Source organism: Bombina bombina, chromosome 2 (genome assembly GCF_027579735.1).
Source record: "Bombina bombina isolate aBomBom1 chromosome 2, aBomBom1.pri, whole genome shotgun sequence".
NCBI classification, from domain to species: Eukaryota; Metazoa; Chordata; class Amphibia; order Anura; family Bombinatoridae; genus Bombina; species Bombina bombina.
This window is the reverse complement of record NC_069500.1, coordinates 733,759,610-733,785,264: the sequence shown is the minus strand read 5'-3', so window position 1 is coordinate 733,785,264 and position 25,655 is coordinate 733,759,610. Positions and strand designations below refer to the sequence as shown.

Here is a 25,655-nt window from a genome sequence, read left to right as displayed (position 1 = left end):
ACAAACCACCCAAACGTTCCTGATAGCGAAGATGACGTACAACCATGTCACGTGAGACTGTTCGTCACTTCCAATGTGGGTAGTGCTTGTTGGGTTCCGCTTCCGGTCCCAATCTCCGGCTGATTGCATGTGTGCAAAGTGTCTGGTGAGTTGGGGCTCAAGGGAACACTATATAGTGACAGATTGCGGTTGCCTGTGTGTATAGAGGGAGTGGCTCTTCGACAGGGTCTTAATGTGTTTGCTTGGAGGGCTCAATTGTACTACTGGACCTGACAAGCTGACAGTGTGTATCACACTATACTATAGGACATACTTTAGAATTGGTGCTGGGTATGCAGAGGGCTGTTAGTGGGTCATTTTTGCTGCCTGGCATAACGTTGTTACGCGCGTTACAAACAAACTTAACGAGAACACCACTATTACGTTCATATAATATGGGTAGAGTTATAGGCACTTTATATTAATTAATCACAATGCACATCTCCCAGACTGCATGGAAATGATTGACTAAAAGTGAGAGTTCTTCAAATTGTAGTCAATCCCCATCATACTGGATAGATTTGTGTGTCTGGGGAGTTCTCTCATTTGTCATGACTGAAGACAGTGAGACCTGTAGGTTAGCATTGCTTGAACAGAACATATTATATTCACAAAGGAAGACGTGTACATTTAAAAAATGTGTTTATTATTAAAGTTCAGAGTTCCAAAGTTGCTTCAAAACATTAAAGGGACACTGTACCCAATGTTTTTCTTTTGTAATTCAGAAAGAGCATGCAATTTTAAGCAACTTTCTAATTTACTCCTATTATCAATTTTTCGTTGTTCTCTTGCTATAATTATTTGAAAAAGAAGGCATCTAAGCTTTTTTTTTTGTTTTTGTTTCAGTGCTCTGGATAGCACTTTTTTTATTGGTGGATGAATTTATTCACCAATCAGCAAGGACAACCCAGGTTGTTCACCAAAAATGGGAACGCATCTAAACTTACATTCTTGCATTTCAAATAAAGATACCAAGAGAATGAAGAAAATTTGATAATAGGAGTAAATTAGAAAGTTGCTTAAAATGTCATGCTCAATCTGAATCACGAAAGAAATTTTTTGGGTACAGTGTCCCTTTAAAGCAAATGGTAAAAGCTCAAGAATATTTTTTTTGTGGTTTTGCTGAATAAAATGGTTTCAAGTCTTATAACCCACGCATAGTTTGAGGTACTGCGATCTTGGATGCTTTACAATGCCTCCAGGGATATACATATAATATACAGTATATACATACACACATTTATTTACAGGACACTGAAGTTTCCTTTATCTGTGGCTCAGATTGTAAATATACCTGTGCCCTCTGAGCAGTCTGTTAGTTTACAAACATTGGTGGTATAACATTTTCTCTTAATAGCAACATGAACGTTGCATAACCCATATTGGGAAGAAGAAGCACTATGGTGGAAAAGAAATATCAAAATACTTGGATGTAACATATTAAACTACAATAACAAATCATTCTGAAACTGTGTCTAGCTTATATATGTTTTTTTTTAATAAGTAGTGCTAACTTAAAGGGACATGAAACCCCAAATGTTTCTATCATGATTCAGATAGAGAATACAATTTTAAACAACTTTCCAATTTATGTCTTCTATTTAATTTTCTTCCTTCTCTTGTTATCCTTTGCTTAAAGGTTTATCTAGGCAAGTTTAGGAGCAGCAAATAACCTAGGTTCTAGCTGCTGATTGGTGGCTGCATATATATTTATATATATACTGATTGTCATTGGCTCACCCATGTGTTCAGTTAGAAACCAGTAGTGCATTGCTGCTCCTTCAACAAATGATACCAAGACAATGAAACAAATTAGGTTATAGAAGTAAATTAGAAAGTTGTTTAAAATTGTATTCTCTATCTGAATCATCAAAGACAATTTTTGGGTTCCATGTCCCTTTAATGAGTAAGTCATTGTGTGAAGATTGATAACATACAAACTTTGTTAGTTGTTTTACTGTTGGAAGCTCAAATGCAGGTTATTAGGTATAAAAGTGAGTAAAGCTATTCCCTACTTAATGATAAATGAACCTTATATTTTCTAGCAGGTATTGAGAAGCTGCTGTTGTGATTTAAGTGTTAACAGACTCAATGGAGGACAAGAAACGATTGGCATTTTCCATTATCCAGTATTTACATGATCAGTTACATAATGGCGGACTCACCTCAGATGCACAGGAGAGTCTTGAAGGTTTGAATTAACACTATTATGTTTTTAATGTGTTGAAATGATTTGAATGTACATTTCTTTTAAAGTACGTGTTCTCAAATTTTCTATGAGAAAAACCGAATATTTCAAACTTCATTGTGCTTTGTATTATGAAAATGGATGTTCCTGTGCTTATGCTGCACAGTAACATGCACTTCTTGTTAGTTTTGCTTGAAATTTGAAGTTTGTTTTTGGGGGTTTTCTCACTTTTATTCATGCAGCAAATATTTGAACCCATTTAAATGTTGCTTTTTATACACTTCATTACTGTGTCGCTACATGGTTGTTGTTTTTTATGGACACATTTGTTTTTACAACCTGTATCATACATATTTGCACCTTTGTTTGTGTGTTTATTGGCTCCTTATAGTGTAACCTCAGTAGAATTAACACGTAATATTCAGTGTAAAATTGATAAACTTTTGTTGCTGCATAGTGTTCTCTTTTCAGCTGCATTAAAGGGACAGTCTAGTATAAATTAAACTTTCGTTATTCAGATAGGACTTATAATTTTAATCAACTTTCCAATTTACTTTTATCATCAAATGTGCTTTTTTCTCTTGGTATTCTTATTTTAAACTAAACATAGGTAGGCTCATATGCTAATTTCTAAGCCTTTGAGGGCTGCCTCTTATCACATGCTTTTTAAATCTCTTTTCAACACAAAGAGACAGAAAGTACACGTGGGCCATATAGATAACACTGTGTTCAGGCACGGGGTTATTTAAAGTGACACTAAACCCAACATTTTTCTTTCATAATTCAGGTAGAGAATACAATTTTAAACAACATTCCAATTTACTTCAATTATCTAATTTGCTTCATTCTTTAGATATCCTTTGTTAAAGAAATAGCAATGCACATAGGTGAGCCAATCACACAAGGCATCTATGTGCAGCCACCAATCAGCAGCTACTGAGCCTATCTAGATATGCTTTTCAGCAAAGAATATCAAGAGAATAAAACAAATTACATAATAGAAGTAAATTAGAAAGTTGTTTAAAATTGCATGCTCTTTCTAAATAATGAAAGAAAAAATGTGGGTTTCATGTCCCTTTAAGATTTAGCACAAACCAATGCTAAATTTAAGACAATAGATAATAAACAGTCACAGTCATGTGATCAGGGGGCTGGAAGAAGGTTCCTAGATACAAGGTAATCACAGAGGTAAAAAGTATATTAATATAACTGTGTTATGCAAAACTGGGGAATGGGTAATAAAGGGATTATCTATCTTTTAAAACAATAACAATTCTATGGTAGACTGTCCCTTTAACTAGATACTGAAGTTTTTCTAATCTGTCCTTTTTCTTTGTCCTTGTTATATAAACTTTGTACTTAAATGGATAGTAAAGTCCAAATTAAACTTGCATGATTCAGATAGGGCATGTCATTTTAAAAAAAAAATTCTAATTTACTTTTATCATCAAATTTGCTTTGTTCTCTGGTTGTTCTTAGTTGAAAGCTAAACCTTTGCTAATTTTCTAAGCCCTTGAATGCCACCTCTCATCTGAATGCATTTGACAGTTTTTCACAGATAGTGGGCGTTAGTTCATGAGTTTCATATAGATAACGCTGCTCACGCACGTGAAGTTATTTAAAAGTCAGCACTATTTGTCTGAAATACCAGTCTGTCAAAAGATCTGAGATAAGGAGGCAGTTTGCAGAGGCTTAGATACACGGTAATTACAGAGGTAAAAAGCATATTTCTAGAACAGTGTTGGTTATGCAAAACTTGGGAATGGGTAATAAAGGGATTATCTATCTTTTTAACCTTTTAACGCCGTTATGCCGTTCTATTCCGTCATATTTACACTGGGCTTTAAAGCCGTTATGACGGAATAGAACGTCATAAAAAGCGGCTGTCCTGAAGCCTTCTGCGCTTCAAGGACTTGATCGCGGTCTGGAGGGCGTTCCTAGGGTTGTAGGGACGCCCCCCAGATGCGATCCAATAATTGAAATCTCGCGATCGTATGCACGATCGCGTAGTTTCAATTTGTCTACATCGGAACAGGTGTTCCGATGTAGACACTTTAACCCTGTCACGAAAGGGTTAAACAATAACATTTTTGGTGTTTACTATCCCTTTAACCTCTTAGCGCCGTTATGGTGTTCTATTCCGTCCAAACGGCGCTGTGCTTTAGTGCCGTTAGGACGGAATACAACGTCATAGTCGTGTGGCTTTCCTGAAGCCAACGGCGCTTCCTGGGTGTGATTTGTGGTCTTGAGGGGGTGCCTAGCGTCATAGGGTTGCCCCCCCGACCCAATCCCATAATTGAAATCTCGCAATCCTGTGCACGTTTGTGGGATTACAATGTGTCTACATCTGAACGTTCCAATGTAGACATTATGATCCTGTCATGAAAGGTTTAATAATAGCAGCATTGTTTATTTTTGTAGTCAGTCCTAAAAACCCTCAAGATATTTCTTAAAACATTAGTTGCATATATCTTGCATTTTAAAAAAGCCAATGTCTTCTGTACTCTGCATTTTATTTCTGATATCCATGTACACTATATTTTTGTTAAAGCCAAATCTGTAAAATGTTTTGTTGTTTTTACTTGAATTTTACAGTTGCCGTCCAGTGTCTGGAAACTGCTTTTGGAATTTCCATAGAGGATCAAAGCTTGGCAGTAGAACAGACACTGCCAGAATTATTTGCAGCAGCTACAATAAAGGTACTTTATTTTAATCAACATTTTTAATGTGAGTCTTTAGAAAGATCTAACTCATGATGTTTGTTTTGGCAAACTCTGTCTAGAAGACCAACAGTATTTATTTGCCAGCAGTTCTGTTCACATGTTGTATATGTATGTATCAAAGCATATTTGTAGAGAACAAGATTATTTTAATGATTATTTTATTTAATTTGTCTGAAACTTGTTTTCAGGAAACATCACCATTAAATTCTGGGATATCCACTCCTTCTGAAGAGGATATAACAGAAGCCGAAAGACTAAAAACAGAAGGTAAACTGTAAGAAATGATGGCTCAAATTAAAATGAGCTGGGATTCTGGTATAATATCTTTCTTTTCATTCATTCCATCTCCTTTATATGGGTAAAAAAATTAATTGGTGATGATAAAAAAAAAAATACAGCTGTTAAAAAATAAATAAATAAAAAACAGTTGGTACACTCTTTGCAATCTTGATAAATGTAAAAATGCTTGAATAAGACTTTCATAAATTTTGTATAAAATGTAGAAGACAGTCTTTCATAGTGATTATTTGAATTAACTAAAACAATTATTTCAACATCACTTTAATTATTGGACTGCATGACAGTGCACAGAGTCGCACAAAATCTTTGGGATTTTTTTTTAGACCTTGTATTGTAATGTAGGAGTATGTATTTTAGATAAAGAACATTACATAGCAACATAAACATTTCTCAAGATAAAATTTGTGTTTCTTAATTATTTTTTTAGGGACTCTTCGTACTGATAAGACTTCTTAGACTATTTTGCCTAAGCGGCGAGGTTTTGAATATCAGGCCCTATGCCAACATAACCTGTTTTATTGCCTGCAGTATCTGCTAAAACACTGCTTATCCCCTTTCGGCCTTGTCTGTAATATTTATTTATTTTCTATATGCAGGAAAAGGTATTACATACAGACAGTAGCTGTCAATACAGTCTACAAGGTATCTGGTTACGTTTATATGCAATTGGGCATCCTAGCTGCTGGTATTTGTAAAGTTTTTTTTATTTAAATAAGAGCAATCCACTAGAGTATGTTTGAATTAGATGAACAGAGAGAAATTGTCTAATAATTTTTGTATGGGAACAGACATACATACTTTAGGAAAGAGCTGCCTTGTGAAAAGCAAGTGGGTTAAGAGACTGGGTTGGTTACTTCTCATAGAACAAGCTACGAAGCTTCCAAGATGGTTTTGTTGCTTGTGTGTGTGTGTGTGTATATGCACAAATGATTAAGGATTTGACTGTTTAAGACCCTTTGTTGAGTTTATCAAGGTCCCTTTAACACATTACAGCTCATCAGAAGTGCATGGCCAATGGTTCACAGCTACATCATGTACGTTCCTGTACTAAATTGTTGCAATGTGTTTGGCTCCTGTGCCGAACTTTAGTTCCCACAAAGTGGCTAAACACACAGAGCATGCTATTTTTGCATTTATGTCCCTTTAAAAAACAAAGCTAGACCTTGGCACACATCATTGATGTGGCCTGTGCAGCCTGGGTATTTGCTTTATGAATAGCACAAGTATGCCAAGTCTTAACCTTGACTGTGTAACCCAATACAGCAAACTCTATAAGCGTATTTTAAAATCACGCAGCAGCTGTCTGTGTGTATAAAACACTAATACTTGTTTCTCTTCTTAAGGCAATGAACAAATGAAGGTGGAAAATTTTGAAAGTGCAGTTTTCTTCTACACAAAAGCTCTCCAGCTGAATCCAACAAATGCTGTATACTTTTGCAACAGGTATCCACATCAGTGAGCTCATTGTCATTCTCTTGTGGTCCCTCATATGCTCTCTCCCTGCTCACCCTTTTTCATTTTATTTTTGTTATTTTTACTGATTTGGATTGTGAATGTGTTATTTGCTAAGCTGATCTTTTTGTGAGAGAAACCACTATATAGTGTCTTTGCATTGCACAGGGCTGCAGCTTACAGCAAGCTTGGAAACTATGCAGGAGCTGTGCGGGACTGTGAGGAAGCTATTTCAATTGACCCAAATTACAGCAAAGCATATGGCAGGATGGGGTATGTTGGCTAAATTCCCATCTAAGCTTTTTATTTTTTTAAACAGTACGTCTTTTTTTTCCTACTCTGCCCAGTGTATTATACTATATCACTAAACCATTACTGAAGTTTTTATTTTTATTTTTTTTCCAGGCTGGCTCTTTCAAGCCTAAATAAGCATGCGGAGGCTGTTGGCTTTTATCAAAGAGCCCTAGAACTGGACCCTGACAATGATACCTACAAAGCAAATTTGAAGATTGCAGAACAGAAAATGAAGGAAATTCCCAGTCCTGTGAGAGTAATTTGCCACTGCTGTAGATGTGGGCGGATATCTCTTGTGGTGCAGTTAATTTAGTATTTATTTATTTTTCCTTTGCTCCGTGTAGATGACAGCCCCAGGAGGGTTTGATTTAGCTGGCTTGCTGAATAACCCTGGTTTTATGAATATGGTAAGTGATGTCATGGTCTATATCTCTTTGCGTATACTGTAGGTTGGTCATGAACAAACTTGAATCTGCTACCCAGTTACTAACTTTACCAGCAAATACATATTTGCTTATCAATTTAAAAATTCTTTTAGTTTCAAGATAATCTTACTCATAAGCAAATATATTACCGTAAAAAAACACCTCATTATGAAATGACCATGCCTTACTAAATATTCAGTTTTAGCAAGTAGGTGGGTTTAGTGCATAAGACAAGTTTTTACATTTATGATACTAGCACTGCTAGTCCTGATCGAACATCGCTGCTGACCAGTCCACAGCAGTAGTCGCACGGCCCAGCACTGAGACTACTGCTGCTTATGGATGACTAACAGTGTAAGCTTGGGACAAGCAGTGCAGTGAGGACACAGCCACTTACCCAATCATTTGTGGTAGTTGCTCAATTCTGCTGTGAGATAAATGCAGCTCTTTTGGGGGACCTGCAGTTTCCCACTGTTCCAGAGCCATACTTGATGTGTTTAATCCCTATGCTGAGGTAAACATTGCTAGGCCACTAGTTTTAAAATAAAAATTTCAAATTAGAGCATGTAATGTTTCCACTAAAATGTCCCTTTAACTTACTTGTAAATAATTATTCTATTAACTAATACTGCCCAAAGATGGTTTTTAAAGTGACTTATAAATTACATATTCCATCGTACAGCAAAAAGTTTGTGTGCTTAATTAACCCTTTAGGACTACGCCGGCTGCCGTTTTTCAATCTGAGTGGTTAAAGGGACACTGAACCCAATTTTTTTCTTTTGTGATTCAGATAGAGCATGCAACTTTCTAATTTACTCCTATTAATTTTTCTTCGTTCTCTTGCTATCTTTATTTGAAATAAGTAATCTAAGCTTTTTTGGGTTAAGACTCTGGACAGCACTTTTTGATTGGTGGATTAATTTTTTCCACCAATCAGCAAGGACAACCCATGTTGTTCACCAAAAATGGGCCGGCATCTAAACTTAGATTCTTGCATTTCAAATAAAGATACCAAGAGAATAAAGAAAATTTGATAATAGGAGTAAATTAGAAAGTTGCTTAAAATTTCATGCTCTATCTGAATCACAAAAGAAAAAATATTGGGTTCAGTGTCCCTTTTAAATAGCACTATAGCCAAAGGCCTCCTGTAGTAATAGCCGCTATTACAGGGATTAAAATCCCTTAATGACAAGTGATTTACAGGGTATGTCTGTCGTTAAGGGGTTATAGAAAATAATTGTCCATGCCAAAAAGTCTGTAAACTTTAACAAATTCTTTCTTACTCGTTTTAAACAATCCTTATTTAAAGGGACATGAAACCCAACATTTTTCTTTCATGATTCAGATAGACTACAATTTTAAACAACTTTGCAGTTTACTTTTGTTGTCTAATTTGCTTTACTCTCTTGGTATCCTTTGTTAAAGAAGCAGCAGTGCACTATCGGTAACTAGCTTAACACATCAGGTGAGCCAACAACATGAGGCATATATGTGCAACCACCAATCAGCTGCTCCTGAGCCTACCTAACTATGCTTTTCAGCAATAAATTCCAAGAGAACAAGGTCTTGTCACAACTTCTTTGGTCTTTCAGCTCCTCAGTACACCAAGCACTCAACAGGCTTCTAAACTAGAATATGATTCCTGGTGCTGTGAGACTTTCCTTGCACTCTCACATTTGCCTAAGTGCTTGAACCAATTTGGGGCCATTGTGCTTGATTAAAAAAAACCTCATAAAAATGTTAATGCACACAAAATACTCCAGACTTATCTATAAAGATAATTGTGGCACTCACTTCTATACTGTGTCTCTTTCCACTCCATATTGGTGTTACTTGTATTTGTTATTCCCCTTGCAAAAAAAATATCATTAAAGGGACACTGAACCCAAATATTTTCTTTCTTGATTCAGATAGAGCATGCAATTTTAAGCAACTTTTTAATTTACTCCTATTATAATTATTTCTTTGTTCTCTTGCTATCTTTATTTTAAAAAGAAGGCATCTAAGCTTTTTTTTTTTTTGTTCAGACCTCTAGAGAGCACTTTTTTATTGGTAGATGAATTTATCCACCAATCGGCAAGGACAACCCAGGTTGTTCACCAAAACATTCTTGCATTTCAAATAAAGATACCAAGAGAATGAGAAAAAATTGATAATAGGAGTAAATTAGAAAGTTGCTTAAAATTTCATGCTCTATTTGAATCACAAAAGAAAATATTTGGGTTCAGTATCCCTTTAACCTTTGCACATGGCACAAAAATATTAAATTAAATATTTTATGTACAACCAAAGCTTTAGCTTAAAAAAAAAAATGTATAAGCTAAAGCTTTATGTGTTTAAAGGGACAGGAAATCCCAACATTTTCTTTCATGATTTGGATAGAACATACAATTTTAATCAAATTTCCAATTTACTTCCATTATCAAATTTGCTTTATTCTCTTGTTATCCTTTGCTGAAGGAACATCAATTCACTATTGGCAGCAAGATGAGTACATCTAGGGCTCCATTACATATGCGGCGGCGCCCGCAAAAGCCGCCACCGCCTGTTTTTACACAGTTTTGGTATCCAATATAAATGCGGCACGTATATTTCACTCCTCTGCCGCAATTTTTACTCCCATCAGCTAACATTGAACCGCGTAGCAAATCGGTATCCAACATTCAGCGCAAGGACTTAAGTGGCGAAAATGGAGAAATTTTACATTTTTACCTTGCCACACAAAGGCAGCCGCAGCAAGCCTTGCACTGAGTATGGGAGCACCGTAACTGCCTAAAAAAATATTAACTAACACCTAAGGCATGCACACTATCTACCTGTCAACCGCAACCCCCCCCACCGCAATAACTAATTAACTCCTATATCTGCCAACCTCAACATCGCAAACGACCTAATATGTATTAACCCCTAATCCGCCATTAACCCACATCGCAAAGTCCCTAGTAAAACTATTAACCCCTACATCGCCATTAACCCACAACGCAAATAAATACATTATTAAGCCCCCTAACCGAACACCCCCTAAATTAACCCAAATTACCTAAATTATAAAATACTAAAAGTTACTATTAAAATAAAAAAAACTAACATTACTTTTAAAATAAAAAAACTGTTTAAATTAAGCTAACATTACGGAAAAAATAATAATCTAATATTACAGAAAATAAACAAATTATCAAAAATTAAAAAAATGAAACCTAATCCCTATAAAAATAAAAAAGTCCCCCACAAAATAACCCCCCCCCCATCTAATGCTAAACTACCAATAGCCATTAAAATTGCTTTTCGCAGGGCATTGTCCTAAGTTAAACAGCTCTTTTACATTAAAAATAAACAAAGTCCACCCTAACATTAAAACCCCCCAAAATAAAAAATAAAAACCTAACACTAATAAACCTAATCTAGCCATTGCCCTGAAAAGGACATTTGTATGGGCATTGCCCTGAAAAGGGCATTTAGCTCTTTTGCTGCCCATCCCTAATCTAAATAAAAAAAAAAAAAAAATTATTTCTGACACGTTGAGTCCACGGATCATCAATTACTGTTGGTAATATCACTCCTGGCCAGCAGGAGGAGGCAAAGAGCACCACAGCAAAGCTCCCCTACCCACAATCCCCCAGTCATTCTCTTTGTCTGTAGTGCAAGGAGGAGGTGAAGTTTAGGTGTCTGAGAAGTTTTCTTCAAGATTTTATTTTTTTAGCAGAGTAAGCTATCTCTGTTACTTTCTGGGGTGTAGCCTAGTCTACATCAGTCTCTTCAGTAGGGCAGCGGTGGCTTTTGAGCACTTGAGAATTTGTGAGGTACAATGCTCACTGTGTTTTCTCAAGAATCTGCTGCCCTAACTAGAAAACCTGAGTAGGTTTACTCAGTTTTTCTCTCTTCACAGGTTCATGTGTGGTGCTGCACCCTATCAAACCAGGTGAGCTGTCCTGCTGCCGGACAGCACTTTCAGGTAAGTGCCATTTTAATTTTCTTTTGCAAGGAGATTGCTGGCACTTGTTACATCTAAAAGTTGTCTTATTTAATATGAGACATTATTAAACCTTCATGTTTGGGGTTTCTTTTAGGCAGTTTGGGCATTGAGACTGTGAGGTGATTTATGGCGGCTCAGTGTGTTATAGTAGTTTTTATACTTTAACTTTTGGTCATGGAGATTACTGTTGTAAACTGTTATTTTCGGCAGTTATGGCTCTGTAACCGCTCTGTATTTGAAAAGTGGATTGTTTCTTCTGTGAGGGAAGTCACTCTGTGAGCTGCAGGACAGGTAGGCACCTCAGTAAAGCTACTGAGGTGTATAGGTAGCCTGAGGTCTATTTGGTTTGTTGCGCTAACACACATTTCTAGTTAAAGACACAGTACACATTTATTTTGTATTTTCAACTAAAGAATTTTTACACTTTATCCTTATTTATTACATAAGATGGATCAAGAGGCTTTTCAAACCATTATCCCAGGCTAAGTTGCTGCTTGTCAGTTATGTTTTGATGCTCAGGTGGAACTCCCTGTTCCTTTTTGTTCCTCATGCATTGAGAGAACTTTGTTATAGAGATCAAATATTTGACCATGAGCCACGATTATTCCAGGCAAATGCTGTTCAGGTTTTGAAAAAGCCCTATACGGGCGAAACGCGTCAGGGGGTTATAGAGCTCTGGGGTGCTCTATTTTTTTAAAAAAACTTTAACCTGAACTGTTGGCCTGCACAGGCGGGCATATAGTACTAATATCTATTTACACAGATCTTAACTACGTTAACTAACTAGCTGGCATTACTATACAGCGTTTACACAGCTGATCTCCTTAATAGTGACGCTCACGAACACAGCGGTAATATAAAAACCGCATCAAGCGGCATCCATAATATTCACAGCTACGCTCTGATGATTTAGATACACTACTGAGCTAACTATTAGGAGAGATCCACTTAAATTGCCAACAGTACCATAGTGACCACACTCTCTTAATATTATTAGTAGAGTTACCAGTTAGCGCTATTTGTTGGTGATTTAAACTTTGATTTCTATATCTCTATATAATTACCATATATACCGGATATATTCCGGTACCATAACAAACCACCCAAGTGAATTACTTGATTTAATTCTAACCGGCAAATATTCATCATTACAACAGCTCACTATATATTGAGCAGCTTGCCGGCCCAACACTCAGTAACCGTTTGATTACTAAAAGATTGATACAATATGACAATCTAACTTAGATAAATATTATCGAGCCACTTACTGGCACATCCTTTCTTTAAGTATTATTTTTATTTAGCGGTTATATATTAGTGTCTAGTGACAACAGTATTAACAATCAGCCACATTTATTTGGGATTTTTTATTAACTTTGTATAACAGACAATGTATACCGGATACACTCCAGTACTATAATAGATCTTTCAGGACACTATAGTACTTATATTCAAACTAGCAAATATTTATTACCAAACCAGTATATAACTCAATAAACAGCGTGCTAGCTTGAACCTAAGAACCGGATAACACACCGGTAAAATTAATACAAAAAGCTGGTAATAAACCTCAAGCAGATTAGTCTCACTTTGGCAGCTATAAATCGATATCATTGAGCCACAGCTCTAGTATTTACAGGGCACTACCTTTGTGCCTATACCAGTAACATTGGAATATCAAAGAGTGAAAATTAGCACTCTCGTAATCGGGAGAATTATTATCTGCCAGAGTCACGAGAAATCTAATTATAACAAGATCCTAATACCTAACATTACAACCCAACTCAGCTGGGTTTTACAGTTTAAACACGAATAACAATTTACACTGACACTAAATATCTCTTTGGTTTATGCTTGTTCCAATAACCCAATATTATGACTGCTTGAATATCCTCGATACTTTAACACCATGTTATACAACAAGAGAGTATGATCTAACACAACATTATGAGCTTTGATCTATATTATACTCAAATAAAATTATAATAAAGTTCAGATACCTATACTCTAGTATTCTATCTTTATATAGCTGGGTTTTACATCACAAGCAGAATCCAGAATTCACAGTGCCAGAGACAAGTAACTTTCTAGTGGCCTCAAATGATATCTATTACCAGAAATATACCAACGTAAGGTTTTCTGTCTGTACACATATATCAACATCTAGAGTGTATAAACTCCACCTACACCTCATAGTAATGGTATACAATTAGACAAGATCACTTGAGACAATATTATGAGCTCTGATCTGCAATATACTAATAACTCAAAACCATACTGTTTATAGATATAACAGATAACTTAGATCTCAGTGGAATTTCCAGCTAGTGGCCGTGGAACAAGATGGCCTTCCTGTGCACTTTCCCATTATTATTATTCACATATCAAAGGCTGAATATTAACACTACAGAGGGAAAGGGACCTCCAGTTCCTTGGTTTGATTTTAAGTGATCCTTTATTTTAAATTATTGTATTAAAAGTTATGTTTTAACTCTCCCAACTTCTCTACCAATCAGTCCAGGCATAGAGTGCTATTTGTGCAGCCTTTTGGGAGGTTCTTTCCTCTCTTTTGTTCAAATGCTGTTCAGGTGTCTCCTGTTGCAGATATGCCGCAGCTTTCTCCTCAAGCGTCCCAACTTTTTCAGTCTCCACATAGAGTGCCCTGCGTTTCCTCTTGCAATCCTGTAGGATTTTCTCTGCAAGACATTGCTTCCCAGGTATCCCTTGCGGTATCTGAGTCCTTGTCAGCTTTCCCCATGTTGCAGGGAAGGCGTAAAAGGAAATTTAAGGAAACAGTAAGGTTTCTGATCAGGTTCTGACTTATCAGAGTGTCCCTTCCCATAAGCCTGAGGAAGAAGACATGTCGGTTGCATCTGAGATGGAAAATTCAGACCGTGTAATTCCTTCTTCTGATGCTGAAGTGGTATCCTTCAGATTTAAGCTAGAACACCTTCGCTATTACTTAAGGAGGTTTTGGCTACTTTGGAAAATAAAGTAAATTGAACAAATATTTTGATGTTCCCTCCGCGGTGGAGGTTTTTCCGGTTCCTGACCATGCTGTGGAGATTATCGCTCAAGAATGAGAAAGACCCGGGATTACCTTTTCTCCATCTCCTATTTTTAAGATGATGTTCCTATAGCGGATTCTATTAAGAAGTCGTGGCAGTTGGTTCCTAAGATAGGAGCGATCTCCACTTTAGCCAAGAGGACTACTATTCCCATAGAGGATAGTTGTTCTTTTAAAGATCCAATGGATAAAAAATTGGAGGCTTTACTAAAAAAGATGTATGTCTACAATGGCAACCTGCGGTGTGTATCGCCACTGTTACCAGCGCTGTGGCTTACTGGTTTGATGCTTTGTCTGAATCTCTTCAGACGGATATCTCTTTTGATGAGATCAGGACAGGATTAAGGCTCTCAAGTTAGCCAATTCCTTCATTTCAGATGCTTCCTTACAGGTTGGAAGCCAAACTGGGAGCCAAAATTTCTGGGTTTGTGGTCCTAGCCCGCAGGATCTTGTGGTTGAAGTCCTGGTCTGCGGATGTTTCATCTAAATCTAAGCTCATGGCTATTCCTTACAAGGGTAAGACCTTGTTTGAACCTGGTTTGGCGGAAATCATGTCACATATTACTGGAGGGAAGGGTTGTTTTCTTCCTCAAGCTAAAAAGAATAAGCAGAAGAGACGTCAGAGTAATTTTCATTCCATTCGTAACTTTAAAGGCAAGTTTTCCTCCCCTTCCTCCAAGCAAGGCCAAGCCTTCCTGGAAGCCCAACCAGTCCTGGAATAAGGGAAAGCAATCTAAAAAGCCTTCAGCTGATTCCAAGTCAGCATGAAGGGTTGGCCCCCGATCTGGGAGCGGACCTTGTAGGGGGCAGACTCTCTCTCCTTTTTTCCCAGGCTTGAACAAGAGATGTACTGGATCCCTGAGCTGTGGACATTGTCTCCCAGAGATACAAAATAGATTTCAAATCTTTTCCTCCCAGAGGCAGGTTTCTCCTCTCCAGATTATCTGTACACCAGTTAAAAAGAGAAGCAAAAATAAAATCTGTGCGCCATTTAAATTAAATCCTGTAATACATATAAAAATGGCTCTAATATTCCTGTAACAAAACAAAAAAGCAAGGGAAATATGGTCAAAAAAAGTCCAGAATAAACGCAAATCCCACAGGGGATCAACACTTGGCTCCAATCAGTCCAAAGTCCAAACTGGATAGTAAATCCCACGTTGACACTGGAATGAAGGAGATGGTAGTGGCTAGCTGCTTCTTCACAGATATTGTTGGTGGCCCAAGATGCAAAATACTATAGATAAGGAAAAACAAACAAAGAAGGCACCACCATAGTGCACAATCAATAGTAAGGGACACGCTGTGAGCGCAAGTATATACAATACTTACAAGCTTCAAGACACTTGAAGTGTCACAAACGCTTCCTGGACTCTTAGGAGTCGTCCTGCTGACTCTCTCTCACGCGCACTCTGAAGTGGATATTATCCGTATGTGTGTGCTGCTTCCCAGGTGCGGGGATCGCTCTGCGTCTGTTAGATGATTCCTAACGCCCACAGTCCTGAGTCCACAAGTTTCCAAGTCACTACCAGTAAGAGTGTACCAGGGATCACTATATCACACAGGTGACCGGGCTCAGAGGGTGGCCAATGGAAATAAAAAATGATGATATAAAATAAGTTTGTGGTTCAAGTCTAAATATAAATATACAGACTTTGTTTAGCATGACGTTTCTCGGTCTACACTGACCGTTTCCTCAGGTGAATATATGACCTGCCCGGTCACCTGTGTGATATAGAGTGATCCCTGGTACACTCTTACTGGTAGTGACTTGGAAACTTGTGGACTCAGGACTGTGGGCGTTAGGAATCTAACGATCCCCGCACCTGGGAAGCAGCACACACATACGGATATCCACTTCAGAGAGTGTGTGAGAGAGAGTCAGCTGGACGACTCCTAAGAGTCCAGGAAGCGTTTGTGACACTTCTCAAGTGTCTTGAAGCTTGTAAGTATTGTATATACTTGCGCTCACAGCGTGTCCCTTACTATAGATTGTGCACTATGGTGGCGCCTTCTTTGTTTGTTTTTCCTTATCTACAGTTAAAAAGAGAGGCGTTCTTACATTGTGTCAAGGACTTTGCCGTCCTGGTGGTAATAGTTTCAGTTCCCTTTCAGGAAATGGGTCTGGGATTTTACTCAAATCTGTTCGAAGTTCCCAAAAAGGAGGGAACTTTTCAACCAATCCTAGATCTAAAATGTTTAAACAATTTTCTCAGAGTGCTGTCCTTCAAGATGGAGACTATACGCTCCATTCTTCCCTTGGTACAAGAGGGTCAGTTCATGACAACCATAGACCTAAAGGATGCATACCTTCATGTCCCCATTCACAGGGACCATCATAAGTTTCTGAGATTTGCCTTTTTTTGGACAATCATTTCCAGTTTGTGGCCCTTCCATTCGGCCTTGCCACAGCTCCCAGAATTTTTTCAAAGGTTCTGGGGGCTCTTTTAGCTGTGCTTCGATCTTGGGGCATTGCAGTGGCACCTTAACTGGACAACATTCTGGTTCAGGCGCCAGCTTTTCAGCAGAATCTCATACAGAGATCTTATTGTCTTTTCTTCGATCCCACGGATGGAAGGTGAATCGGGAGAAAAGTTCTCTGGTTCCAGCTACCAGTGTCGTATTTTTGGGGACCATAATAGACTCCCTGTTAATAAAGATTTTCGACTCTTGTTTTGTCCTTCAGTCCTCTCCACGGCCGTCAGTGGCTCAATGTATGGAGGTAATTTGTCTGATGTGGCTTCCATGGACATCATTCTGTTTGCTCTGTTCCAGCTCAGACAATGGAATGGGGACTATAGAGACCTGTCTCCGTGTGTAGATCTAGATCAGGCGTCAATAGACTCTCTTCCATGGTAGCTTTCTCAGGATCATCTCTCCCAGGGTACTTGCTTCCGCAGACCCTCCTGGGTGATTGTGACCACGGATGCCAGCCTTCTAGGTTGGGGAGCAGTATGGGGCTTGTTGAAGGCTCAGGGCTTATGGACCCAGGAGGAGTTGGTTCTGCCCATAAACATCTTGGAGCTTAGAGCAATCTTCAATGCTCGCCTTGCCTCAGTTAGCCTTAGCCCGGTTTATCACATTCCAGCCAGACAACATAACCTTGGTGCCCTACATCAAACACCAGGGGGGAAGTCAGAGTTCCTTGGCCATGACAGAGGTGGCCCAAATTATTCAGTGGGCAGAGACCCACAACTGCTGTTTTTTTGCGATCCATATACCAGGAGTGGACAATTGGAAAGCGGATTTTCTGAGCAGACAGACTTTTCATCCCGGGGAGTGGGAACTTCATTCGGATGGGTTTTCCAGCTTGACCCTCAAGTGGGGGCAGCCGGAGTTGGATCTCATGGCTTCTCGTCAAAATGCCAAACTTCCGAGATATGGCTCAAGGTAAAGAGATCTGCATGCATTTCTGATTTTCTTGGCAGTTCCTTGGAACTTCAGTCTAGCATACCTGTTTCCTCGTTCGCTCTCCTTCCAAGAGTCATTGCCCGAATCAAGAAGGAGAGGGCGTTTGTAATTCTCATAGCCCCGGCGTGGCCTTGCTGGATTTCGTATGCAGACCTAGTGGAAAAGTCATTCTTTCCACCTTGGAGACTGCCTCTGAGGAAGGACCTTCTACTTCATGGTCCCTTCCTTCATCCAAATCTCGTTTCTCTGAAGCTGACTGCTTGGAGATTGAACGCTTAGTTTTAGCTTAGCGTGGATTTTCAGAGTCGGTCATTGAGACCTTGATTCAGGCTCGTAAGCCTATGACTCACAGGATTTACCATAAGATCTGGCGTAAATACTTGTATTGGTGTGAATCCAAAGGATACTCTTAGAGTAAGGATTCCTAGGATTTTGTCCTTTCTCCAGGATGGTCTGGAGAAGGATTTGTCAGCAAGTACTCTAAAGGGTCAGATTTCGACATTGTCTATTTTGTTACATAAGCGCTTGGCGGATGTGCCAGATGTGCAATCGTTTTGTCAGGCCTTGGTTAGAATTCGGCCTGTGTTTAAACCTGTTGCTACTCCATGGAGTCTTAACCTTGTTCTTAAAGTTTTACAACAGGCTCCGTTTGAGCCTATGCATTCTTTAGATATTAAGATGTTATCTTGGAAAGTTTTGTTTCTTGTTGCTATTTCCTCTGCTCGGAGAGTTTCTGAACTCTCTGCTTTACAGTGCGATTCCCCTTATCTTATATTTCACTCTGATAAGGTGGTTCTGCATACTAAGTTTGGTTTCCTGCCCAAGGTTGTTTCGGTCAAGAATATTAATCAGGAAATGTTTGTACCTTCTTTGTGTCCTAATCCTCCTCCTCACAAAGAACTTGTTACATAATCTGAATTGTGCAAGAGCTAACATTTTATTTGCAGGAACTGAGGACTTTCGACAGTCTTCTGCATTGTTTGTTTGCTTTTCTGGGAAACACAAGGGTCAGAAAGCTACGGCTACTTCACTTTCCCTTTGACTGAAGAGCATTATTTGTTTGGCTTATGAGACAGCAACCTCCTGAGAAAATCACAGCTTATTCCACAAGGGCTGTTTCTTGTTCCTGGGCCTTCAAAAATGAAGCTTCTGTGGAACAGATTTGCAAGGCTGCAACTTGATCATCTTTGCACACTTTTTCCAAATTCTATAAATTCGATACTTTTGCCTCGGCTGAGGGCTCTTTTGGGAGAAAGGTTCTTCAAGCAGTGGTGTCTTGTCCCTCCCTTATCATCCGTGTCCTCTGGCTTGGGTATTGGTTCCCAACAGTAATTGATGATGATCTGTGGACTCACTATGTCATTAGAAAGAAAATTAAATTTATGCTTACCTGATAAATGTATTTCTTTCCTGTATTGACAGTTTTTCTTTTTATATAAACCTCGGCACCTCTGCACCTTGTGTTACTTCCTTTCTCTCCTTTCCCTTTGGTCGAATGACTGGGGGATTGTGGGTAGGGGAGTGATATTTAACAGCTTTGCTGTGGTGCTCTTTGCCTCCTCCTGCTGTCCAGGAGTGATATTCCCAATAGTAATTGATGATGATCCGTGGACTCACCATGTTAAGAAATACATTTATCAGGTAAGCATAAATTTCGTTTTTTTTAAAAAAAAAAAAAACCTAAGTCTAACCCCCAGATTGGTACTCACGGTTCCTGAAGTCCGGCGGTGAAGTCTTCTTCCAAGCAGCGACCTTCTTTCTTCTTCCAGGAACAAGCCGGCGCAGAGCTGAAGACAGATGACTGCGGAGCTGAAGACCGGTGACCCTGGAACTGAAGACCGGCGACCACGGAGCCATGGAGCCTGGAGGATTCTCTTCGTACGAACTCCGCTGTACACTGAATAGTGAATTCAAGGTACACGATTAAAGATGGCGTCCCTTGAATTCCTATTGGCTGATTTGATTGTTAAAATTCAAATCAGCTAATAGCATGAGAGCTACTGAAATCCTATTGGCTGTTCAAATCAGCCAATAGGATGAGAGCTACTGAAATTCTATTGGCTGATTTGAATAGCTAATAGAATTTCAGTAGCTCTCATCCTATTGGCTGATTTGAACAGCCAATAGGATTTCAGTAGCTCTCATGCTATTAGCTGATTTGTATTTGAAGAATCAAATCATCCAATAGGAATTCAAGAGACGCCATCTTTAATCGCATACCTTGAATTCAGTATTCATGGTATGGCAGAGATTTCATGGTATGGACGGTCTTCAGCTCTGCCCTCCGCTCCGCGCCGGCTTGTTCCTGGGAGAAGAAAGAAGAGGTTGCCGCTTTGAAGAAGACTTCACCGCCTGGAACAGGACCTTCTCCGCCGGACTTCAGGAACCGTGAGTACTAACCTGGTGGTTAGACTAAGGTATTTTTATTTTATTTTTAATTTAGATTAGGGATTGCACAGCAAAAGAGCTAAATGCCCATACAAATGCCCTTTTCAGGGCAAAGGGTAGATTAGGTTTATTAGTGGGGTTTTTTTTATTATTTTGGGGGGTTTTACTGTTAGGGGGGGACTTTGTTTATTTTTAATGTAAAAGAGCTGTTTAACTTAGGGCAATGCCCGACAAAAAAGCCCTTTTAAAGGCTATTGGTAGTTTAGCATTAGATTAGAGGTGCTTTTATTTTGGGGTGGCTTTTTTATTTTCATAGGGATTAGGTTTAATTTTTTAATGTTTGATAATTTGTTTATTTTCTGTAATATTAGATTTTTTATTTTCCGTAATGTTATCTTAATTTAAACAGTTTATTTTTTATTTTTAAAGTAATGTTAGGTTTTTTATTTTAATAGTTAGTATTTTTTAATTTGGGTTAATTTAGGGGGTGTTTAGGTTAGGGGGCTTAGTAATTTAATTATTTATTTGCGTTGTGGGGGATGGCGGTTTAGGGATTAATAGTTTTAATAGGGACTTTGCGATGTGGGTTAATGGCGTATTAGGGGTTAATAATTTAATTAGGCATATTGCGTTGGGGGGGTTGTCGGTTTAGTGGTTAATACTTTTATTAGTTCAGATGTGGGTTTGATGGGGGATATAGGGGTTTTACGTGTCAGGTTTATTTTTGGGAGGCGGGTTAGATGTTTACAGGAAATTTTATATATTTTTTTATTTTTCTTAGGCGCCATTTCTAAAGTGCTGTAAGTCACTGGCTACTCCAGAAATATGTATTTACGCTCATTTCTGGACATCGCTAGTTTATCCAACTTACGGCACTTTATGAACTGCCGGGGGGGGTTTATGTAATACCCCGATGTGCGAGGTGAAGTTACGGGCGGCGCTGAACCCTGCGCCGTATATGTAATCTCACCCCTAGTCAGCCAATCATAAAAGCAAATGTGTGCAGGCACCAATTAGCAGCAGCTCCCACTAGTGTAGGATATGTGTGTGTTCTTTTTCAACAAGGAATATCAAGAGAGCAAAGCACATTTTGAAAATAGAAGTGAATTTAAAGTGTCTTAAAATTACATAATCTATCTAAATCATGCAAGTTTTAATTTTGACTTTTCTATCCCTTTAACTCCTGTAAAGGGATTAAACACATAGTTAAAGTCTGCTCCAGAGTATCAGTGCACTACTGTGAGCTAGCTGAACACATCTGGTGAGTCAATTAAGAGACAATTGTGTACCTACCAATCATCATCAGCTAGCTAGAGATATGTAAATTTATTTTCAACAAAGAATACCAAGAGAAATAAGTAAATTTGATAACAGAAGTAAAATTAAGTGTCTAAAAATTACATGCTCAATCTAAATCATGCAAGTTTTTAAATTTTACTTTCCTGTCCCTTTAAGATTTTAATTCTGTATTAAATAATCTGTTTAATATTACTGCAACGAATACAAAATAATATAAATAGCACGAACAGGTAAATCAGTCTTATGTTTTGGTTGATAAAGCCTTTTTCACAAAATTCTATATAAAAAAAATATATGGTAATGGATATGTAAACAAATACTTTTTTTCAACTATAAGAATTGACCAGTAGAGGTCAGTATCCAGGTCCATGAACAAGCTTTTAACTTACACTTCTTTTTGCAGAAATTAATATTGCATGTTTATTTCTTAGGTTAATTATGATGTTACAAAATGATTGCAATACAATTAAATACTTGTGTATATACAGTTCTTTGGGGGTTTAAGCTGCTTCACTAATTCTTATTTTTCTTTAATTTTTTATTTCAGGCATCTAACCTCATGAACAACCCTCAAGTGCAGCAGTTGTAAGTTTTTTAGCAGGGTAATTGTTTTTATAGGCAGTCATATTTATCTTTAAAGGGACATTGAGCACTAAATTTCAAGCACTTCCCTCTATTTATGGGTGCCGCCATTCTGCATGTATCTGAAGGAGATTTGCTGCACATATACAAACATCACATGCACTGGAGTGCAGTGAAAGCTAGATTTTAACATGGCTGCATCCGTGACTAAATGAAGGCAGTGGATAACCTCAATACTTTTTGCTTAAAAAGTGTATTTAGTATATAAAGTCTCTTCAATATTAAGAACCTCTTTCATACATGGCGCATGCATGAGAGTAAATTATAAATAGGATTCTCACCACCTGATCCTTTTTCAAATCTAAATCTGCTCTTCATAAACAGCCATTTTTGTTTTCTACTATGGAAGTCACAAGTCATATGGACAATATTAACTATTCCCCTTGAACATCCATCATCTGTTAATTATTATTTTGACCTTTTTGAAAGTCCCACAGACACACAGTTTTTCTCCATTATAAACGTTCTAATCAAAATCATTACATGTTGGTTATTAAATTACAGTGAGTGCTTGATTCATTATAAAAAAAAAATGAACTTGTGGTTATACCAGACTATTTTATTTTTCTTCCAGGATGTCGGGAATGATTTCAGGCTCCCATAATTCCATGGGTGGTGCTGCAGCTCCAGGGAATGTCCCTCCTGCTGACCTTGCCGGTCTCATACAGGCGTAAGTAAAAAGGGAACAGATTTCCTGATTTTAATACTTTTAAATGGACATAAACCCAGACATTTTCATTCAAGATTTAGATAGAGCCCACAATTTTAAATAACTTTCAGATGTGCTTTTATTACCTAATTTGCTTTTTTCTCTTGGTATCCTTAGTTGAAAAGTATACCTAGATAGGCTTAGGAGCAACAATGCACTACTGTGAGCTAGCTGCGGATTGGTGACTGCATTTATAAGCCTCTTTGCAATTGGCTCACCTGACATATTCAGCTAGTTCCCAGTAGTGCATTGCTGCCCCTTCAACAAAAGATACCAAGATAATTAAGCTTATTTGATAATAGAGCATATTATTTCAAACAACTTTCCAATTTACTTCTATATGAATCATGAAAGGAAAATTTTGGGATTCATGTGTCTTTAATTTTAAAATTGTTAGAAAACATAGCACTGTTTTATCTTAAAGGAACATTAAATTTATTTTTTATTTATGCATTCGAAATTATTCACTGTATTGCAACACAACATACAAAAAATTTATTTTTGCTATAAAATATTCATTGTTTTGCAGTCGTGCGATATGTCTATTGAAAGTTGTTTCTTTTCCTTTACTGTAGCCAATTAGGAACATATATAAATGAGCTCCTGCACTTTTATTGCTGTGCAGCATATAGAAGTGTCAGGATTCTACATTACATGGAAGAGGCGACACAAGAAATTTCATAGTTAAATGGCAAGAAGAAGTAGGCAAAATAAATAATGGAAGTGCTGTTTTTTTGGGGGGGTTTTTTGCTATGCTAAATGACATAAGAGTAATGCGTCATAAATATAAAAAGCTGTCAAATATCACCTGAACATCTCTACGTAAAAAGGAAAATATTTTACCTCAAAAGTCCTTCAGCTCGCAATAATAACTGCTCTGTGAACACAAAACATCAGCAGCTAATCGGCTTGATCAGTGCTGATGCCACACTTTGTTTTACTGTGATCTCATGAGATTTCACTAAAAACTTGAGATTCATAGTAAACTTTCAAGGAGGGAAATAACATGGTGGTGTCAGATTCAGGCTCCCTTGCAATTCCTGGGACTAGCATCCTGATTGGCTGCTTAAAGTCTCTAACAATGGGATTTAGCTACTGAGGACATTTTAAAGGTACAATACCTTTCTTTTACTTGGAGATGTTCAGGTGCTATTTTCTAGTCCGCTTTTTACAGAAACTCTGCATTACTTTCAAGTACTTCAATATTTGCGTATTGTGTCCCTTTTAAGCATGAATTTAATGTAACTATACAATTATGTCAAGCAGAAGTTTCAAAATTCAATTCACAGTGATGGAGAAGTAGATAGATATAGGAGAGATATTGTGAAATACACCACTATGATATGATGTATTCATAAGTCACCTCTTAAAATTAGAATCAATTTATGATCAGTTTAAAACAGTACAGTATTTCTCAATTCCAGTCATCTGGGCCAGATTTTCAGGACATCTAAGCTAGAGCACAGGTGAAATAATCAGGTGATCAGTAGCCATAGTTAATAGCCTATCACTCAAAGTAATCTTGAAAATATGGCATATTGGTGACTTGTGCCCTATGGACTGGAAACTGGTTTTACAGATAAGAGGCACTTATGTGAGGAGACTGAGCCCTATATTCTTGAATATTAGCTATTTAAATTGATCAGAAATTATTAGGAAGATGCAACTTGAGAAGAAATAGTTTTAGCAACGCTAAATGAAATAATAGTTTTTGCAATTTGCTGGAGATTGTAATGCTGAAGAAAACTGGGGCTTGCAGGCCTATTTTTGCAATTTATTATTGGGTTATGCCAAGTTATCTGGCACAGGAATAAAAATTTTAATAATAGATGTAATCATTTTATTTTAGTATAAAAAAAAAACTAATTTATAGCCACATGAAACAAATTTAAACAGTTGTTCACTACCTATTCTTTACCTTATGTGTACCGGGGAATATTTCATTAGAACTCATCTTACATTTGTTTTGATTTTTTTACAGTGGTCAACAGTTTGCACAGCAAATGCAACAACAGAACCCAGAATTAATAGAAGAGTTGCGTAGCCAGATTAGAAGCCGGCCCCCCAGTTCAAGCAACGATGATCAGCATCCATGAGCTGTAGAGAGGCTGCAGGGATTGCAACACTTCATTGGAACTGGCAGGAACTACTGATTAACCACATCAGGGCCTGACTTCCTCCTAGTTTTTTTTTTTAATATTATTATTTTTGTGGGCAGTGGTTAAACACATACTTTGGGGTCAGGAATCAGGTTTTTTTTTTGTAAAGTTACCTCATTTCTACCATCACATCGCCATCTGTACAAGGACCCATTAAATGTCAATTTCTACAAGGTAGCGCAAAGGGCTGATCCAGTATGAACATTTAGTCTTTCTGCTCCTAATGAAGAATAAACTTTTGTTGGTGTCCTCCTCCCTCCTAAACTGTTTTTCATGTATGATTTATACTAGAGGTGCGCAAACTCCAGCCATTGAGGGCCGTAAACAGGCCATCTTCTCTTTCCTTGGGGAATCCTCTACCTGCGTCCTGAAATCTGGCATGTTTGTGACTCTCAACGACTGTAGTCAGGCACTTCTTTATTAAACAAGGCTCTTCCATTTGGTTTGGTGACATTTTTCTGTCTGTGAGGGCTGGAATGTTACAAATTGTCTGACAGAATTCCTCTGGAAATATTGCCAACTTCTGGGTGGATGTCCTAGTCTCTTTTCCTGAGCTACAATAAAAGGCATATGATCTGTGACGAAA

The 25,655-nt window shown here is 37.8% G+C and overlaps 1 protein-coding gene across 2 annotated transcripts; it reads left to right on the top strand.

Moving 5' to 3' along the window:
* The first annotated feature begins 26 nt into the window (after positions 1-26).
* Positions 27-25,655, top strand: SGTA (small glutamine rich tetratricopeptide repeat co-chaperone alpha). Of its 2 annotated transcripts, none has more exons than XM_053702768.1 (11): positions 27-145; positions 2,088-2,230; positions 4,823-4,926; positions 5,139-5,217; positions 6,594-6,693; positions 6,871-6,975; positions 7,108-7,246; positions 7,341-7,403; positions 22,107-22,144; positions 22,776-22,871; positions 24,892-25,655. In XM_053702768.1, exons 2-11 carry the CDS (start codon positions 2,131-2,133, stop codon positions 25,004-25,006), a joined length of 939 nt encoding a protein of 312 aa, XP_053558743.1. In that variant the 5' UTR covers positions 27-145; positions 2,088-2,130; the 3' UTR covers positions 25,007-25,655. The 2 variants fall into 2 exon arrangements, with proteins under 2 accessions (XP_053558743.1, XP_053558742.1); XM_053702767.1 differs by having other exon boundaries at positions 2,085-2,230.